General features: G+C 38.1%; 3 protein-coding genes across 3 annotated transcripts; all 3 read left to right on the forward strand.

Moving 5' to 3' along the window:
• Positions 1–3,944: 3,944 nt before the first annotated feature.
• Positions 3,945–5,644, forward strand: LOC306877812 (arylamine N-acetyltransferase, pineal gland isozyme NAT-10-like). Its single transcript, XM_079429789.1, has 2 exons — positions 3,945–4,191; positions 4,712–5,644. Exon 2 carries the CDS (start codon positions 4,719–4,721, stop codon positions 5,583–5,585), a length of 867 nt encoding a protein of 288 aa, XP_079285915.1. The 5' UTR covers positions 3,945–4,191; positions 4,712–4,718; the 3' UTR covers positions 5,586–5,644.
• Positions 5,645–6,692: 1,048 nt separating this feature from the next.
• On the forward strand, positions 6,693–9,564 carry LOC306885517 (nuclear envelope phosphatase-regulatory subunit 1-like). Its single transcript, XM_079442091.1, has 6 exons — positions 6,693–6,782; positions 7,822–7,893; positions 8,091–8,164; positions 8,262–8,371; positions 8,495–8,549; positions 8,663–9,564. Exons 1-6 carry the CDS (start codon positions 6,758–6,760, stop codon positions 8,702–8,704), a joined length of 378 nt encoding a protein of 125 aa, XP_079298217.1. The 5' UTR covers positions 6,693–6,757; the 3' UTR covers positions 8,705–9,564.
• A 1,164-nt stretch (positions 9,565–10,728) lies between these two features.
• Positions 10,729–18,710, forward strand: LOC306883361 (G patch domain-containing protein 1-like). Its single transcript, XM_079438557.1, has 19 exons — positions 10,729–10,835; positions 10,991–11,125; positions 11,214–11,299; positions 11,397–11,560; positions 11,636–11,733; positions 11,840–11,895; positions 12,368–12,613; positions 12,710–12,860; positions 13,013–13,092; positions 13,175–13,379; positions 14,704–15,063; positions 15,163–15,341; positions 15,507–15,634; positions 16,204–16,522; positions 16,692–16,971; positions 17,074–17,214; positions 17,976–18,070; positions 18,168–18,304; positions 18,433–18,710. The coding sequence occupies exons 1-19, from the start codon at positions 10,766–10,768 to the stop codon at positions 18,458–18,460; spliced, it is 2,958 nt and encodes a 985-aa protein (XP_079294683.1). The 5' UTR covers positions 10,729–10,765; the 3' UTR covers positions 18,461–18,710.
• Positions 18,711–18,839: the final 129 nt, after the last annotated feature.

The raw sequence follows: 18,839 nt of genomic DNA on the forward strand, positions 1-18,839 counted from the left end.
TGGCCTCAGGGTCTCCTGTATGCCCCCCCCCCCCCCCCTCGGACTACTTCCTCCTTTACTGCAGAGGATACAGACAGAGTTAGTGGAAGTGATCCTTGTTGCTCCATTGTGGCCCCACATGCCCTGATTCTCAGACATTCAATCTCTCCTGGTAGGCCCTCCCCTGGAGCTTCCACACAGACGAGATCTTCTGTCACAGGCTCAGGGAACACTGCTCCACCCATTTCCTCAGGGACTGAAGCTGTGGGCTTGGCCCCTGAGAGGGCCCAGCTGTTTCAGAGTCTGTAGTGCACACTTTACAAAGTGCCAGGGCACCATCAACAAGGACATTATATTCTTATAGATGGCATGTATTTTCTTCCTGGTGTACTTCTCATCATTTTGACCCAATGACATGTTCAATTCCTGACATTCTGGAGTTTCTGCAGGAACATTTGGATTCAGGGAAATCGCCTACTACTTTTAGAGGATTCGTTGCTGCTATTTCTGCAGCTCGAGGGAGTAGATTGAGTCTTTCTCCTCATGATGGCAGGCTGTTAGGCCAGTTTCTTAAAGGTGCTCAACGCCTTAAGGCGCGAAGGTCTGAGTCATTGCCTCCATGGGATTTGGATACTGTTCTCATGGCTCTTGTTTTGGCTCCATTTTAACCCCTGGATTCAGTGGACTTGAAGTGTCTATCAATTAAAACTGCAATCCTAATAGCTATCACTTCAGCTAAAAGGATTAGTGAGCTGCACACCTTGTCAGTGCATGCAGACTGCTGTAGATTTCTACCAGATGATGGTTATACTCCGCCCTAATCCAGCCTTTTTGCCAAAGATCTTGTCCCCTCTCCATTTAAACCAAGTGACTGAACTGCATTCTTTCCAGGGAGTGGATCAAGATGAAGGGACTTCGTCCTTGCTTTGCCCTGTGAGAACACTACGAACTAACATTAGGCACACAAGTCAAATCAGAGTTACAGACCAATTGTTTGTCTGCTTTAAGACAGAGAAGCTTGGTCACCCTCTGTCAAAGGCTAGGCTTTCTCATTGGATAGTTGATACAATATGGCAGGTATATGATGGAGCTGGATTGCCTGCTCCCTCCCACCCTCACACACGCTCTACACGCAGTGTGCTCGCTTCATGGGCTCTGTTTAGGAGGGCATCCATGGGTGATATTTGTGTAGCAGCTTCATGGGCTGCTCCGTCCACCTTTACACGGTACTACAGGGTAAATGTGGCAGCAAGTACATACTTTTCTAAGTCTGTGCTAGGACTGGCTAAGGAATGATGCTTATGGCAGGAGAAGACAGCTGCCATGATAGCATCTGGTAGATAATTTACTTAGATTGGGTATGCATGTTCTCAGTGATTTGTTCAATACTCTTGATTGTTTTCCACATATATCTATGTTGGTGTACAAATTTATTTAATAAAGTTATACACCTCCTCTTCCCGACGTGTCTTACAGTCCCATACGTATGTATTCTGGTGGAGAGCTAGTCTCGATACGATAGAGAACGTGGGGAACCTTGGTTCTCTGAGTGAGAACCAAGTTCTCTCTCCACCGAACTGTCACTCAGAGACGCGTTCATTTAGAGGAAGTAATGCTCTATGATCATCCCTTATATACACAGGTGGGTACGATCTGCGTATGGGCATAATTAATGTTTTACAGATAATCCACGTCACATGCCACGGGTGGTGTCATAGTCCCATACGTATGTATTCTGGTGGAGAGATAGTCTCTCACTCAGAGAACCAAGGTTACACTGTAACCCCACGTTTTTTTTTTCCAAAGTATCATAGATGAACTCTTCGTTTCATCTATGAAATAAATGATTTCATAAATGACCCAAGAAATAAGCTTGGTAGGCTATAGCCTAGCCAATAAAGTTGCTTAGATAAGATAAAAACTCACAAGAATTTGTTCTAAATCATAAAATTGTATTTTATGGTGCTGTTGAATAACTATAGCTTAGGTTATCTCTGAAACTCTCAAAACAAGTAGTCAACATGTTCATTATCAATTATTAGCAATATAACATCATGCTGATATAAAAAAATTTGGTTTCAGTTTTTTGTTGTTGTTTTTTGTTTGTTTTTACTTATCTTTGTTTACGAGCATATCCTATTTCAAGAAAATTAAACAGAAAATGGAAAATACCTTGCATGACTTAAAACTTCAAATTTTTCTGTGCAAAGAACTTAGGAAAAGGGAATTTCCTCCTTTCTTTTTGTGGCTAACTCGTGATACAGCACTTTTGTCTCCCAATCAAGCAACAAGTGTTTCAGACCACAAGCCTTGGAGTTTGCTCAGTGATGTATGTTTTCCACAACAACAGCTCTGTGTCTACTGACCAAACCATGTGAAACTCTTGCTTACTTTCTCTGCTTTTCTTCAGTTTTAATTCAGAACATGAAGGATATTTTATCTTGAGACCAACAAGTTGGTCTCAAGATAAAAAATATCCTATGAGTTTTTAAATTACATTGATTATTGCTTGTATGTGTTTCAAACAGCCATTGTCAATCCAAAGGAAACCAAACTGCTGAAAAAGTAAAATAATTTGATGATATTTCATACAGACAGACAACAATAGTCAACACAGGCATATATAAAAATGCAGACAGTTATCTAGAAACAGAATAAATAAACAGAATAGAATAGAATAAGGGAGGTAGTTGATACAACATTGTATGAATAGTAGTAAAATATTTTAATGGATTCAGACCAATGTAGATGTATTGGTGAGATTAATCTATGATGTGTAAGACCACAAAAGTTATATAAGGGATGTGGTGATTTTTGAAGCAGCCAGAAGATTATTTCAGCCACTGAAATAATTTCAGTCCTTCATGTTGCACAATCAATACAGTGAGTCTGCATATAATGCAGTTGCAGACAGTGTCCCACACTGTTGGAAATGGGCCATATCAAGTACTGCCGTTTGTCTCATTTATTTTATGGAGGCTTATATATACATATATCACGCTTTTGTTTGCACAGTATGGACAGTAGGACAGTTGGTGATTGGAGGTTACAAGATGTATGTTTTATCAGAGAATTTTATTTTACAGTGGATCATAATTTGGCAAATGCACTATAAAAACACATAAAACAGCTTTTTAAGTACTGATTGTGTCAGGAAATGTGACAGTTTAAAGCATTTTTCTCAAGAACTGTTCATGTTTTCTGTTAGTTTAGATAAATATCAAACTGGTGTTGCTCGAGAACATCAGTATTAATATGCATTAATTGCTACACATAGTATAATGGTGGTATTTTTATTTAGCAATTAAACAGACCTTTTATAAGCTGTTATTTGAGGAATAACATTGATGCATGCTGAGACCATTATTTATACAAAATATAAAAATGAATCTGAATCTTAAACATTAGCTTAATTTGACCACTTGAGGACGCTGTAAAACAAAAGGCTTCTGATTTTAGCCCTATTATTATTGTATTTCTACCCAAGTTGCAGGTGTTCATAAGTGCCTTAATATAAATTTCTAATTTACAGAATTACCTAATTTTGCCATAAGTTAAATATATTAAGGTTCTGCAATATATAAATATATTGTGGAAACTTAATTTCCCGTAGAGCTGCTTTGCAACGATTTGTATCGTAAAAAGCGCTATACAAATAAACTTGAACTTAATTTAGATAACGGGTTCGCATGACATTATGTTTCACAGTAATATGAAAATATTTGAAGTAAACATAAACTGTTTATATTGTGATGAATTTAACATTGAGACATTATGCAAAGCAGTAGCCTGGAGAGAGAGCAAGAGCAAGGCAGGAAATCTAAGAAACAATATTCTCAGCCATTTCTAGTAGAGACATTAGCTTACACAAAAGATTAGGGGCCATACTGTATCTGCCAAACTCATTTTAGCAACAGTCACAAGACAGGAAGCATGTTGTGTAATGGTCTGCAAATGAAACAAACAGATAAGCACTGGTTTCAGTATTTATCACCAGTAAGGCTCTTCTGTGAAACAATACTTTGAAAAACAGTAGTAATGAATGCTGTGTGTTGAGAAATGTTCAGTCTTTGTGGATTTTGCCCTTTGTTTATCATTCATAGTTAATTTATTACTCTGTGGTTCAAGGGTGTGTTATACAGTCCCCTCATTTTGCAGACATTCTTTCTGAGTATTGCGCTTCCTTCAGCTCTCACTGGATTCATCTTAAGGGTAGGATTTTTTAAATTCTAAAGAATTTTCTTTATTGATTGTTGTATATTCGGTATAGGCTACTTTTGCCATTGAGATGACTGGGAAAATGTCCCAATTAAGCTGAATTCACCCTGTTATGTCTCAAAACAGAGCTTGAAACTAAATTACCTGCATGGCAAATATATATATATATATACTGTATATACTGTATAATTATCATTATGTTTAATATATACAAAAAGGCAAAACATAAGCTGATATAGATTTTTCAATATATTTTAGTTGCCTAAGATGTACAGTTAATTAAAGAATTTCATAAGTCTGAAATGTATTTTTAGATTTAAAAAATATTATCTTGCTCCTATATATATTATGCCATTTGAAAGATTGCATGTGAAAATAACAATAAAAAATGTATTTCCTTGAGCCACCATTTAACTTGCTTGTAAGTCCTGAAATTATATATTTTCATATACTGTATAACCATATAAAATAACTAGATATTTTATGTTAAAACTTTGTACATTGTTGCTTGTAGGGATATAATGGACCTGAGGGAGTACTTGAACAGGATTGGGTTTACTGGCCAATATGACAAAGCCGACCTGGACAATTTTTTCACCATCCACAAGCTGCATGTTATGAATATTCCATTTGAGAACCTCAGCATCCATTCTGGCGAGAAGAACACTATGGACCTGCACATCATCTATGATAAAATAGTCAAAAGCAACCGGGGAGGCTGGTGTTGTGAAAACAACCTCCTGTTCTCATGGGTCCTGAAGGAGATGGGGTACAAATTCACCATATTAGGCTCCAAAGTGTTCAACTCACAGGAACAGGAGTTCCTTCCCACGGACTCTCATCTCATCAATCTGGTGGAGATTGATGGGAAGCAATACATTGCAGATGTGAGCTTTGGAGTGTCATGCCAAATCTGGCATCCCTTAGAGTTGATCTCAGGTAAAGACCAGCCACAGCCTCCAGGCATATTCCGCCTCCTAAATAATGGGATGCAGTGGGTTTTGGAGAGGACCAGAAGGAAGCAATTGGTCCAAGATAAGGCCTTTGCTAATTCTAGCCTTGTTGATAAATGGCTCACCAAAAAATTGTACTTCTTCACATTAACACCCCGTGATGCAGATCATTTCCAAGAGACATCAGAATCCCTGCAGACTAGTCCAGACTCTCTGTTCATGCTCAAATCCATTTGCTCCCTTCAGACGCCCACAGGCTTCAGAGCTCTGATTGGTTGGACGTACAGCGAGGTCACATTCAAAGAGGACTCAGACTTGGTGGGCATGAAAGAAATCCCCGACTGTGAGATAGGGGCTTTACTGAGGGAAAAGTTTAACCTGGTGTTAGTAAATAAATTCATACCCAAAAACAACAAAGCTGATTATTGCATCTAGTACTCAGCTCATCTAATAATTTTAGTTTGCTTGAATATTGAGATAAAATGGTATTCTCTGAAGGCTCTGCTTCTTTGTCTTTTATTATGTTGTTGATGCTCTCTATTATATATTTAATCATTTTTAAATATTTTTGTTAGTTAGGCTGTGAAACCATGTCTCCATTTTAAGGTTACAAATGTCATAGGATGATGTGGAGGAATAATTTTCCATTGCATTTGTTTGACATAACAATACTCATTCACAGTCGTTGGATTTGTATTTGTCAGATTAACTACACCGAGAAGGACGCAATTAGCATATTCAGTAAACTGTGCTCATTATTACCTTTGTCTACTGCTTTCAGCTCTTTCCTTGCATATATTCTGCTTCACTGCTGGGCAGGTATAAATGATAAAACGATAAATGTTTGAATATCAGATCAAATTTTATATTTAATGATGGAAAGAGGACTAAAAAGAGAGGAAAATACGGAATCTAACATACGTGTGAAATTTTCTTAGTCCACAAACAAATAAACAAATAAATAATATATATGATGTCAGATCCATTTCTCATGCTGATCTCACAAGCCACATGACTGTAAAAGAGAAAGATGGGGAGATAAAAACTTGTAGAAGAGAGAAAGAAACACACACAGGTTTTTTCTCAAGTTTTTTTTTTCTTCCAAGACTAATACAAGGGGAATAATTAAGGGGAAAACCCCATCAGCACATCATAATAAGAAACTCAAAATCTTAAGCTTACAGATGTTGAATTGCTGGAGATGTAATTTTGTTTTCAACAATATACTTTTGGTATAAAATTTCCTTTGAACACAGAAGACATGCATTGTAAAAAAAATCGACCCACTTCAGCTTGAAAAAGTAAGTTGAGTTGCATTACAGTTTTAAGTATAATCAGATTGGCTGTCCTTGTAACAATAAAAGTAAGCAAGTAAACCGTCTTGACAGCTTTTGAATTTATTTAAATAAATTAATGCATCTGATTACTGAATATTCTTAGCTGAAAAATAGTAGACAACTAAATATCGAAGCATCTACTTAACAAAATAAGTGAACCTATTTCCTTAAGATGACGCCCTCTTTTCTAGGAGCCAATGAGAAGAGAGCTTCCGCGATTGTGTGTTTGCAGGCCTACACTCGGCGACTTCAGCACTTGGGGGAAGAGCAATGAATTCATTAGAACAAGCCGAAGGTATTTTTCAATAAATCGATTCTCAGTTTAGTGTTCTCATCTCCAAGTGTCATATCCAAATATTAGCGCAGCGTCCATGTGTTTGTTATGGCAAGTTAGATGTAAAGTGTTGACACAGGGCTGCTAGCATCTAAGCTAAGATTCTAAGACCCTTCAGTTGTTAAAAGCGTGGTTTATTTTATTGAAATGCACTGCAGCAACATTATGAACGTAAGTATGTGAAACGAAATCTCGCAAAACTGGTGCCTCAACAAGGAGTGCAGCTCCTCTGTCATTGCAAAACCCGGTCTTGGTTTTTAAACATCGTGTTGGCCAATCATACTGCCAGCATATCAGACACTGACGTGTAATGCATGCAAAGTAGTGCACATTTTCCCGAAAATATAAAAGCTATAAAGCTGCCTCTGCATTGATATGCCTGGTACAGCTGATGTTTCTGACCATATAAACTCAAATCAGTGTATTTGCCCATCTATATTTTTAGCTTTTCTTCATTATGCGTTTTTCAGAGTGATGTGAAACACAGCAGCGTGGTGTCTCAAAGGGGTGATTCACCGCTTACAATATGGTGTTTAAATAACACTTGGCTGTCTATACAGTAGAAAGGCGAAATGTTTTTGAAAGAGGTGTTAAATGACTGAAAAACGGAGAAAAGGTTTGTGGCGTTCACTTTCGCTAGAAATATAGGAAAACTCCAACACCCATAATGCTCTGGGCTCGATTCAACTGCTCATAGTCGGGAATACAAAATTGCGGAAGTTCCATCTGTAGTTTTAATAAAAGCCCTGCAGCTGTCAGAAAATCACTTTAGTTGATAAATAAATTGGGAGATCTGGGTACAGGTCACATGGGGGAAAAAAATACACATTGTACATTTATGTGTACTACCAACATTGTAATGATACAAAACTGTCTTTGAACTTGTCCTGGTGTTCGAATTCTTTGTAAATTAAAACTAAAATGTGTTCAAATTAGAAAACAGATGTTGCTTACCTCACTGTAAGTCCTGTGCTGATACAGTTGTTTTGCTCCTTCGCAGACCTGAAGGCTTTTGAGAGGAGACTGACGGATTATGTGTCTTGTTTGCAGCCGGCTACAGGTCGTTGGCGCAGTAAGTCAGTCCAGCTTGTCTGGTCAGATCTTTATTGAATCGTTTCAAGCAGTTTAAAACCTGGACTATGTGTCTGGTCTGAGCCAAGATCTGTAAATGCTTTCCACGTGTCCATAACATGTTAATAAACAAGGACTGAAATTAAGCATATTGTGCCTTTTGTGTTTTAATTAATCAATTCTGCCTTCTTTTTGCAGTGATTCTGATTGTGGTGTCTGTGTGCACAGCCACAGGCGCCTGGAACTGGCTGATAGATCCAGACACTCAGAAAGTATGTCAAATTTGGAGGTGTCAGATTAGCATCAAATGCCACACTCTGCCTGTTTGCCCTTATAGTTGTTAGTCTATCTTGTTCTCTTTTTCCACAGGTTTCTTTCTTCTCATCTTTATGGAATCATCCATTTTTCACAATCAGCTGTGTGACTCTGATTGGGCTTTTCTTTGCTGGAATACACAAACGAGTTGTTGCACCTTCTATGTATCCTTTTTAATACAATAAATTTGTACTGTCTTCATTGTATTCAGCCAGTCTGTTGACTATTGACAATTACAAAACTGCAAATGATCAGTGACTACTAAATCTCTCCTTAACCTCTTGCAGTATTGCAGCACGCTGTCGGACAGTACTAGCGGAATATAACATGTCCTGTGATGATGTGAGTACTCGTGTCCTCTGAATTGCCCTTTTGATCTCTCAGTTTCACTGGTTTATGAATGCAAAGTAATTTTTCTTGTGCAAACATTTCCATTTTTCCCTCTCTCCTACTAGACGGGGAAACTTATACTGAAACCACGGCCTCATATCCAATAGCACCTTGAAGAGACAGAAGTGGAGAGTATTTCATATTATCATATTATTCATCAAGATTGCACATAGGCCTCAATGCCGGGAGATTATCCAAAGTGTGTGAAGGTCGACCTCCCTAATAGGACTCTAACTTCCCTCTGCAATTTATGAAGAAGCAATGGGAGCTCAAACGGAAATGCCCATTTTGAAGAAAAACATAGTTTCTTCTATTTTTAGATAACATCCTTATATTTCTTTTGGAAAATTTGAGTTTTATTTGATTGTGGATTTTGATATCCTCATTTGTAAAGCTGTTGTCCTATTTTAGATGCATACGGTGTATGTATTTTTAAGTAAATTGCTGAACACATCATAAACGTTAAAGTGCAGATATTTGTTCACCTTAAGCTGACCTTTATATATGTAGGTAACATTTGTATAATGTCAATGCCTATGACATGATACGCTGCTTTTTGTTGTTTTTAAAAAGTACTTTTATGCGACCAAAGGCTGCACTAGATGTTTAACATATAAGGGAAACAGGCAAATGCATCTTTAATGAGTGTCATGGCAGGCTGAGATTTTATTTACTTTCACTCGAGAGTAAAAGTCTACAAGAAAATCTTTAAATAAGCTTGGCAATAATAAAAGATGTTTGTTGTACATTGTTTCTTGCCATTTATTATTATTAATGTCTCTTAACCTGAAAACCAGTTAACAAGACAGACAATGTGTCTGCTTATCAAATTCCTATAGCCCAAATGGTACAGCATTGTGCTAGCAATACAAAGCTCATGGCGGGTTCTGTTTCCAGGCAATGCATGTAATGATGAAATGTAAACCTTGAATGTAAGTCGATTTGGATAAAAGTGACTACCAAATGCATAAATGTGAAGGTATTATGTCAAATTTACACTGCAAATGTGCTTCCCCTGATAGCACAAGTACATCTCGGAGACGTCTATCTGACATCTGCAAGACGTATTTTTTAGAGTGTTTGCTCATCTGCAATACGTCTATAGGACGTTTCCTTTTAGATGTCAAATAGATGTCTATTAGATGTCTTTAAGATATTTATGATTTAGAATGTATGTAAAACTGACAAATGAAAGACGTCTGTCAGATGTTTGAAGACAGCAGATGCTTTCCAGATCAAGAGATCTTTCCCAGATAGCACACGTACGTCTGCTAGATTTCTTGATCTGGAAAGCTGTCTACAGACGTCTTTCAGATGTCAGTTTTACATACATTCTAAATCATAAACATCTTAAAGACATCTAATAGACGTTTATTTGACATCTAAAAGGAAACGTCCTATAGACGTATTGCAGATGAGCAAACACCCTAAAAAATACATCTTGCTGATGTAAATGCAGACATCAAATAGACATCTCCGAGATGTACGTGTGCTATCAGGGTTATAGCTGTCTTAACATTGCTGCTCAAAGATGGTATAAATGCACGTACACAGCAATTACAACTGTATAATTTGATACTGAGGGCTAAGGTGGGTCTGGCTTTTATGCAGCATTTTACACTGTATTTTGAGCAGACACAAAGCAACCTTATTTCGCGTAAAGACATCTTAAAAGTGATTTGAAGTCTGAGCCATTTCAGCAAATCGGTTCTTTCGAACTTAGTTGTGTCGTCTTCCTTTACATATTTAAAAAACGATTCGAAAATCCACATTTATATACATATTTATGTTACAATAACAATAAGGTTTATAAAACGGATAGTAGAGGTTTTATTGCAATTTCGTGTTTTCCAACCAGGATAATGCTAATAAAAAAACCGCAAATACTATATCAAAACGCAATTACACACCATTCCAATATTTTTTTTTTATTTACACTATTAGTCAAACGTCTTATCAATTCAAATTCTCTTTCTATCGGCACATTGTGAATCATTGTGAGGTGAGAACCGCTCGGACCGATTCAGTCAGACTCGTGATACAACTGTTCAGAATCAGACCGGTGAACCGGTTCAACTGATTCATTGAAAAGATCCGAACCAAAAGAGCGATTGGTTCACGAATCAGACATCGCAGGAGCTCATGCGGCCACCGTACGTCTTGTAAACATGGCGTCCGACGAAGATAGCGATGAGGACTTCGTGAGTTATGGAACTCCTTTAGAGCCTCTGGAAGAAGGTACTAAAATGTGTGCAATGAAGCTGTCATTTGTGTGAATTTGCTGGTTTTTGACACATAGGAGCTGGGAATGTTTTAATAAAAATGCAGGCGTAGAAAGCGCACACTTCTCTACGCAAATCCACGGTGTTCGTATAACGTTATGTGTATTTCAGATGAACCCATCAGAAAGCCGGTGCCTGTGCACGAACAGACGGTTAAGGATGAGAAGGGCCGCTACAAGAGATTTCACGGGGCTTTCACTGGTGGCTTCTCCGCTGGTTACTTCAACACAGTTGGCACTAAAGAAGGTCAGTGGCAGCCTTGCTCAGTGCACTGATGCTTTAATTCTGTTAACCGGGTCTTGTCGCAGTTTAACTAGTCTGCTGTGTTCTTTAGGCTGGGCTCCATCAACATTTGTATCATCTCGACAGCAAAAGGCAGAGAGACCGAATGCTAGACCAGAGGACTTCATGGATGAGGAGGTTTGTGTGTGGATCTCGGTTCTCCACTTCAATAATACTGTGCTACCTGTGAAGTTCTTGACATGTTATATCTAATAAAGAATATGCTTACTTGAAGGATTTTAGTGAGCATGGTATTGCCCCTCAAGAGATTATCACTACAGATGATTTTGCATCTGAGAGGAAGGATCAGTTAAAGGACAAGGCAAGAGCAGTCAGCTCTCTTGCTGCTTTGATACCTGGAGACACTGGACTGCTGGAAGAGCTTATTGCCCCTGCAAGGTACTCATCACTCTCTAACTATATTTATTATCTAACAAAAATGTAGTTGTAAACTGAAGTTTTGTGTAATTCCAGGTCATCCACTGGTGTGGAGCTGCTGAGAAAAATGGGCTGGAAAGATGGCCAGGGAGTCGGACCAAGACTGAAGAGAAAGCAACGCAAGCAAAACACTGGTAATGAGACAAAATATGATAAATGTTTTGTTTTAAATGTAGTGCCATTTTTAGGTTTTGATTTGGAAAGGCTACATGTTAACATTTGCTCTTTCTCATCTTTCAGATGCGGTTAAACTTTATGGCTGTGCGTTGCCGCCCAATGGATCAGAGGAGTCAGAGGTGGGCATTGTTTAGTGTATGGGTTTTCATCAGATTCATTTGAAGCTTATTATGGCTGTGTCTGGAATCATATACTTTCATGACTGTTTAAAAAGTCTGTTCTGGATAGTATAAATGTAATCTGGATGTACTACATTTGCTATGGTGTCGTCATTGTTATGTGACTTACCAGGTCATTTGCATGACTTCCATTCACAAATCCCCTCCCGTGTCTGGGTGTCATGGCATAATAAAGTGTCCACTGGATGCGCAATTTAGAAAGTAGTAGATCACCTGAGTACTTTTCATCTACTGTCTTATGAATAATGTGAATTCAGATACACTACTCTTTTTACACACTGTTTTTCATCTACCGTTTAGTAGGGAAGTATAGATATTCGGATGCAGCCTATGTGATTATAATGTGAAGAATAGACTTACTGCTGAACTTGCTTTAGTCAGACTGAAAAACATATACCCAATTTTTTTAAAGGAGGATGATGATGAATTCGCTCCAGAGAATGTGACCTTTGCCCCCAAAGATGTGGTCCCAGTGGACTTCACCCCTAAAGTCGACTCCCATGGTCTGGGTTACCAAGGGCTGAACCCACTTCAGGCCTTGGGTGGCGGATCAGAATCAGCACATTTAAACCTCTTCACGCTTCAGTCTGACAGAACAAGCAGCTTATTTGGAGGCAGAAATTCAGGACAGCAAGGCAGGGGTGGGATTGCAGGACAGGTAAGGCCAAAGTACAATCAGTAATGGCCTAAAAAAATAAATTTGAGCACTTATATTAGAAGATACATGCTGACATTAGTGTATACATGTGTGTAGGCGTTTGGTGTTGGTGCAATGGAGAACGAAGACGCCGATATTTATCATAAAGACTCCATGTCCAACTATGATACTTTTCTGGGAGGAGAAGAACCAGGGGATGGACTCTACGGATGGACCGCTCCCCAGCAGTACACCAGGAAGAAGAATGGTTGGTGACAGGAAGTACTCTTCTGTGTTCTTATAATGTCATGATACTTCCAATCACTTTAGTTGCTTCAGGATGTCAGAAAAGAATGCTATTTGAGTGTTTTAGCAGGAAAAATGGTTTCGTCATGACAAATGCATTTGTTTTTGTTCTAGACTCAAAAAGAGATGTGGTATATTTGGGCAAGATTCTGGATGGGTTTACACTGGCCTCCCAAGTCACAGAGATTAAAATAGTAATACACTCGTTATTCACAATAACAGTGCTAGGCTTGTAAGTTGTGCAGTTAAAATAGGCTAATTGGTTTTGTTTTCTAGGTCTATCCTCCCCCTGATTTGCCCCGTGATTATCGGCCCGTACATTACTTCCGTCCTGTGGTTGATTCATCCACCGTCAGCCCCATCGTTGCCCAGGCACTGCAGACTTCACGTGGACACCTATCACAGGAAGCACCGCAGCAGGGCCGTCACAGCTTAGACTCTTCTCTGAGACGTGACATGCTGGGAGAAATGCCTCTACAGGGTAATGATGTCCCTGCGTATGTGTTGAGATTGTTTAAAAATAATTTAAATGATAGATTTGTAATTGCAATTGAATTCAGATTAAGGCTGATTTTCAATACAAGATTATCAAGAGTGAAGTAATTCAGAATCAGAATCAGAATGAGCTTTATTGGCCAAGTATGTTTACATATACAAGGAATTTGTTGTAGTGACAGAAGCTCCACAGTGCAACAGAAAGACAGTAACAGGACAGGACACAGGTAATAAAAACAAAATAACATGAAATAGACAATAACCAATGTACAAAGCAACAAAAACAAAACAAGAAAAAAAACACAATATATAATATAGGCGACTATGTATGTACAGGTCAAGTATGTGCAAATTAGAAATGAGAAAAATAAAAATGAAATAAGTGAGTGTGGTGAATGGATAATGTATTAGTTGTGTGTTCCACGTTTATTGTTGAGTGTTCATGAGATGTATTGACTGAGGGAAGAAACTGTTCCTGTGTCTGGTCGTTCTGGTGCTCAGAGCTCTGTAGCGTCGACCAGACAGTAACAGTTCAAAGAGGGAGTGTGCTGGATGTGAGGGGTCCAGAGTTATTTTGCCAGCCCCTTTGCTCACTCTGGATAAGTAATTCATGATAATACTATTATTGTGATATCTATAGAAATATTGCAATCAGTCAAATTGATCTTTTGTGTTTTCTCTCTTTTTGGCTGATTTTCTCTTTTTGAAAGAATGTAGGTAGGCAGAGAGAGTTAGTAACCATAACTTTACAAAAGAACTTGCTGTACTTATTGCACTCCCCAACTTTTTACCAGAATCCAAAAAGCTCCCAGACTGGGAAACTTACTTTATTTTGAAAGTGGGTGGAGTGGCTCGCTTTCATCTATCATCTCCTCCATCATGATTTTGTTCAGCAGTAGAAGCTACACACTGTTGTCATCTTTTTTTTTCTGTTTTATCACTAGTGACAACCGGCGTCAAGGTGCAATACTGTGTTGAAGTGTCAACCAGATAGTTACAGGCATTTGATGATATTATTGTAAGTTTAGTATTAGCATGCTATAAAGATTTCATTTGTCAAATATCACGATTATTGTCAATACTGGTATATTATGAGAGAGCCACACAACCCCTTCTGTGAATTAAAATGTAATCTATATCTAAAATATGTTGTACAAAATCAAGGTCTGTTTGTTATGAATGTGAATAAATTACAAATTTCCATTTGTTTTGAATGTGAGAGAATCTTAATGAATGCACTTTTTTAACCCAATAATGTATTATGGGCAATTTTTAACCCAAACTTAATTTAAAATCTGTTTGTTTTGTAGGCCCAAGCTCTGTGTTTGAGCTGCTTGCCAGTAAGGACAGAGAGCGGCTGAATGAGATCCGCAGAGCAGCCGAGGAGCAGAATAAGTCCGTGAGAAACCTTTCCTCAGCTGAAGATCGAGCTGCTGTGGTGGCTTCGGCTAAAGCTGCCGCTCTACAGGCCCTGTCCTGCCGTTTCCAGTCAACCACCCCACAGACCAATTCTCTAACCTCTCAGGTTTCCTCTGAAACACAGATGGTTTTGAATGCTTGGTCCGGTCCCACTGCAGATGCTAGCAAAACCTTTAAACCTTTTGCAAATAATCCTCAGAAACAGGCTCGCTATGATCTGTACATCAACAAACTCAAAAAGGGCGATAAAGGTGAATTTGATCAGTTATGGTTGGTGTGATTTATCCTAGACTTTGCTAATTTGGATTTAGCTAAATATCTGATTTCCACTCTGTGGCGGTGATTTGTAGATGCCCTGGAGTCAAGTCTGGACTGTTCCATGACGGAGTGGGAGAGAGGGAGAGAAAGGGAGGAATTTGTGCGTTCTGCATTACTCTATAAGCCCAGCAACTCTTCTCTCTCTTCACGTTTCACACGTAGCAAACATGAGGAGGATACAGACAGTGTTGAGGTCACACGAGATCAAGAGGTATGGAGTTACCTTCAGTTCAATCAGTTAACTTTTCACATTAAACTTTAGTAATAAGTTTAGGTAATTTGTTCGGTTAAAATGGAACTAAAAGGCACTTATGGTTCAAGAATGGTCCACTGTTTATTATAATTGTACTTTAATATTCACTTTATTTTTTTTTAGAATGATGTGGATGACAAGCAGGCCGCTGTGAAGATGAAGATGTTTGGAAAGCTGACCAGAGAAACATATGAGTGGCACCCTGATAAACTATTGTGTAAAAGGTTCAACGTTCCAAACCCTTATCCAGGGTAAGACAGACTTTCAGTTTTGGTGGATCAAATCATATGCTGTATCTGAAGATATTCCTTTACTATTTGAGTATATTAAGGACAAAGATTGTGCAAATCAACATTGTGATTTGCACTAATTGAAAGAATACACAATGCAATTATGATCATTTTCAGGCTCAAAGAAAATACAGGTACTTGTTAATGCAATGTGTGTTAAGTAATGTGTACTTTCCACCAACTTTTAAATAAAATTAAAATAGTTAAAAATTTTATCAAAATTACTACATTTAAATTTACATTGTCACTTTTATTGCTTAGATATTTGTTTTTCATTTTTCTTTTCATGCTAACAATATTGTAGTAAAATTAAATAAAAATAGAACTATCATTTGTATTGTATTTTTTATTGACATTGATGCAGTGTCACTGTAAAATTTACAATTTTATTTTTGCTAATATTTTGTGAACACTTGTCAATGAAAAATGTAACTGGATTTTTGTCGTTCTAAAAATGTATTTCAAATTGGAAGAAAATGTGTGGGGGGGTTTTCTCCACTTGTTCCATTTATCTTGTCTGGCTTTTGCAGGTCCAGTACTGTTGGAATGCCTAAAATAAAGAGAGATAAGTACTCTGTCTTTAACTTCCTGACAATAACGGATAGCAGCCAGGTGAGCAGGGAGGCCCAGAGTGCTTCCAAACCTCCCAGCTCCAGCACAACCCTTCCCCATTTGACTCCAGAAGTCAATAAGAAATCCAGATGGGACATAGCAGGGCAGGTATCTGAACCTAAAGACCCACTTAGTGCGTTCCTCAGTGAAACGCGCAGTGAGGTTTCAGTGGCCAAGCAAATCGAAGCTGGGGAAAAGAACCAGACCGACTCTTCACATGCTTCTGCCAGTCCAGAGGTACCAGTGGATACTTGACTGTATTAATTTAACTCTAATTATTAAAAAGCCTCCTAAAGAATACATTTTGAAAATTTGTCTTTTACAGAAATAAATGTTACGCTAAAGTATTTTTAATTTAGTACTGTATACAACGTAATCTCAATGTTACAATCCCACTTTTATGCAGGTAAAAGTGGCACAGTCTGATGGGAAGCAGACTGAGCCAAAGACTGAAGAGGAGGAAAAGGAAGAGGATGAAGAAGAAGTGAGGCCTCCTATGGATCTCTTTAAAGCCATCTTTGCCAGCTCGTCAGATCAGAAGAGCTCATCTTCATCTGAAGAGGATAGTGAAGAAGAAAAAGAGGTGCCCCCTCCAACATCTGAACCAATCCAGATCAGTGCAGAGACACTCAACCCACCCATCTCTGCTCAGATCACTCCTGCTCCTGACATTAGCAAAGTGCCAGGTATATTCTGAAGATAAGCTGTTCCACAAAAATCTTTCATTGATTCAGATGTCATTGTCAAATTATCATAATCATTTATTGACTGTTTTCTCTTCCCCTCAGATTTAAAGCATCTTACAGTCCAGAGCAAGCCATCTGCTGAAACAACTACAGCACAAAATACCCAGTCCTCCTCATACAGTGCTCCTGATGAATCACAAGGCCTGGATGAAGAGGAGTTTGGCCCCAGACTGCCACCTCCTGGTCAGTCACTATAACCACTGCAGTCACCATCCCCCTCAATTTATCATGTGAACACGTGTTAAACCAATGATAATAACTTGCATTGGAGTAAATGAATGTCTAAAGCATAAATGTCACTTGAGATCCTAAAATTATGGAATTGATTCCAGCTAAAGTCTTGAATGCACTACACGATTTTTACTCCAAATTTACAGTCTGGAGTAGTTGACGCTAGTTGATGAAAGTCGAAGCCAGTCTGCATATTTGAGTTGACAGATTCAATACAATTTCACGGTGTATAATGGTCAGAGACTCATTATACACCATTAGACTCATTTTTTATTTTTAAGCTTTAGTCTATAATTCCATCCAGTCGGTTAGAATTTGTTTGATATTTTCAGCCGATTTTAGAACACATCGTTTTCATTTGTCAATCGTCTCGTAGCAACAGTGCGCTTGTTTCTGCGTGAGTTTGTTGTGATTGGAACAACTTTACAGTCTGGTAATGATCCTCAGTCGTTTAGTGTATGATGGCCAGTTTTCCTTCCTCTGTCACTATTTACAAAGTCAGTAAGTGTATGATGCCTAGTGTTTTAAAAACATCTGTTCAGAATTTAAAAGTCGTGTAGTGTATTCCATCCTTTAATCACACAAGACATAGTTTCTTTAATATCTAAGACTTCTGAATATACAGGTGCAGTAATATAGTTAATATTTTTCTCTTTTCACTAGCCTTTCTTTTATATTAACATGACATTTTACATTGAGTGTCTCTTTACCAGGGTTTATTCCATCTGCACACTCGCCGCAGCAAAAGAAACAAAAGAAGAAAGATAAAGAGAAACACAAAGCCAAGAAACACAAAAAAGAGAAAAAGGTGGGGTCTTCTGGAGCAGATGAACCCAGTCTGAGTCCCAGACATCTTTGCAAAATTTGATAATACATTTAATTTAACTTTTCTTCTTTTTTTCCAGAAGAAAAAGAACAAGAAACATAAGCATAAAGGGAAACAGAAGAAGAGGGTAGAGGAGTCTAATAGCAGCTCAGACGACACAGACTCCAACAGTGAAGATGAAAATAGAGTTGTGTCTACTAGTGAACTGCTCCAGAGGTCAGAGCTCATTTTTAATCGTATAGATTTTTATAATGCATTTTGTAAATGGTAAGGTTATCTTGGTATACATATTAGTCATTTATATGCTTGAAATATGATTATTTCTCTCTCTCTCTCTGTCTTAGGTTAAAAAACATCAGAAACAAGAGATAGAATGTGTCTGAAGAACTGAGAGTGTGAAGATTTTGTCTTACAGAAACTTCAAGATGAATACTAATTTTGTGTGCGTGAGAGTGTGCGTGTGTTTTGTGTGTGTGTGTGTATACGCACATGCGTGTGTGTGTGTGTTGGTGCATTTAAGTGTACCTGATGGCGAAAGTGTTATGATTGCAGATATTTTTTTCAATAACAAATTCATAAAAACAAAAAGATGAGTGATTATTATAATAAAATGTCAACCAACTGTACTCTAATTCTGTACTCTGTTTCATTAATTGAATTGAAAAGTTGCTGACAGTTTAGGTGCCCAGATGAATAAAAATATTCCTCACCCATACAGTACACCCGACCTCGCCGAGATGTTAATTCTCTA

This window comes from Barbus barbus (assembly GCF_936440315.1).
Source record: "Barbus barbus genome assembly, chromosome: 2".
Lineage (NCBI taxonomy): Eukaryota > Metazoa > Chordata > Actinopteri > Cypriniformes > Cyprinidae > Barbus > Barbus barbus.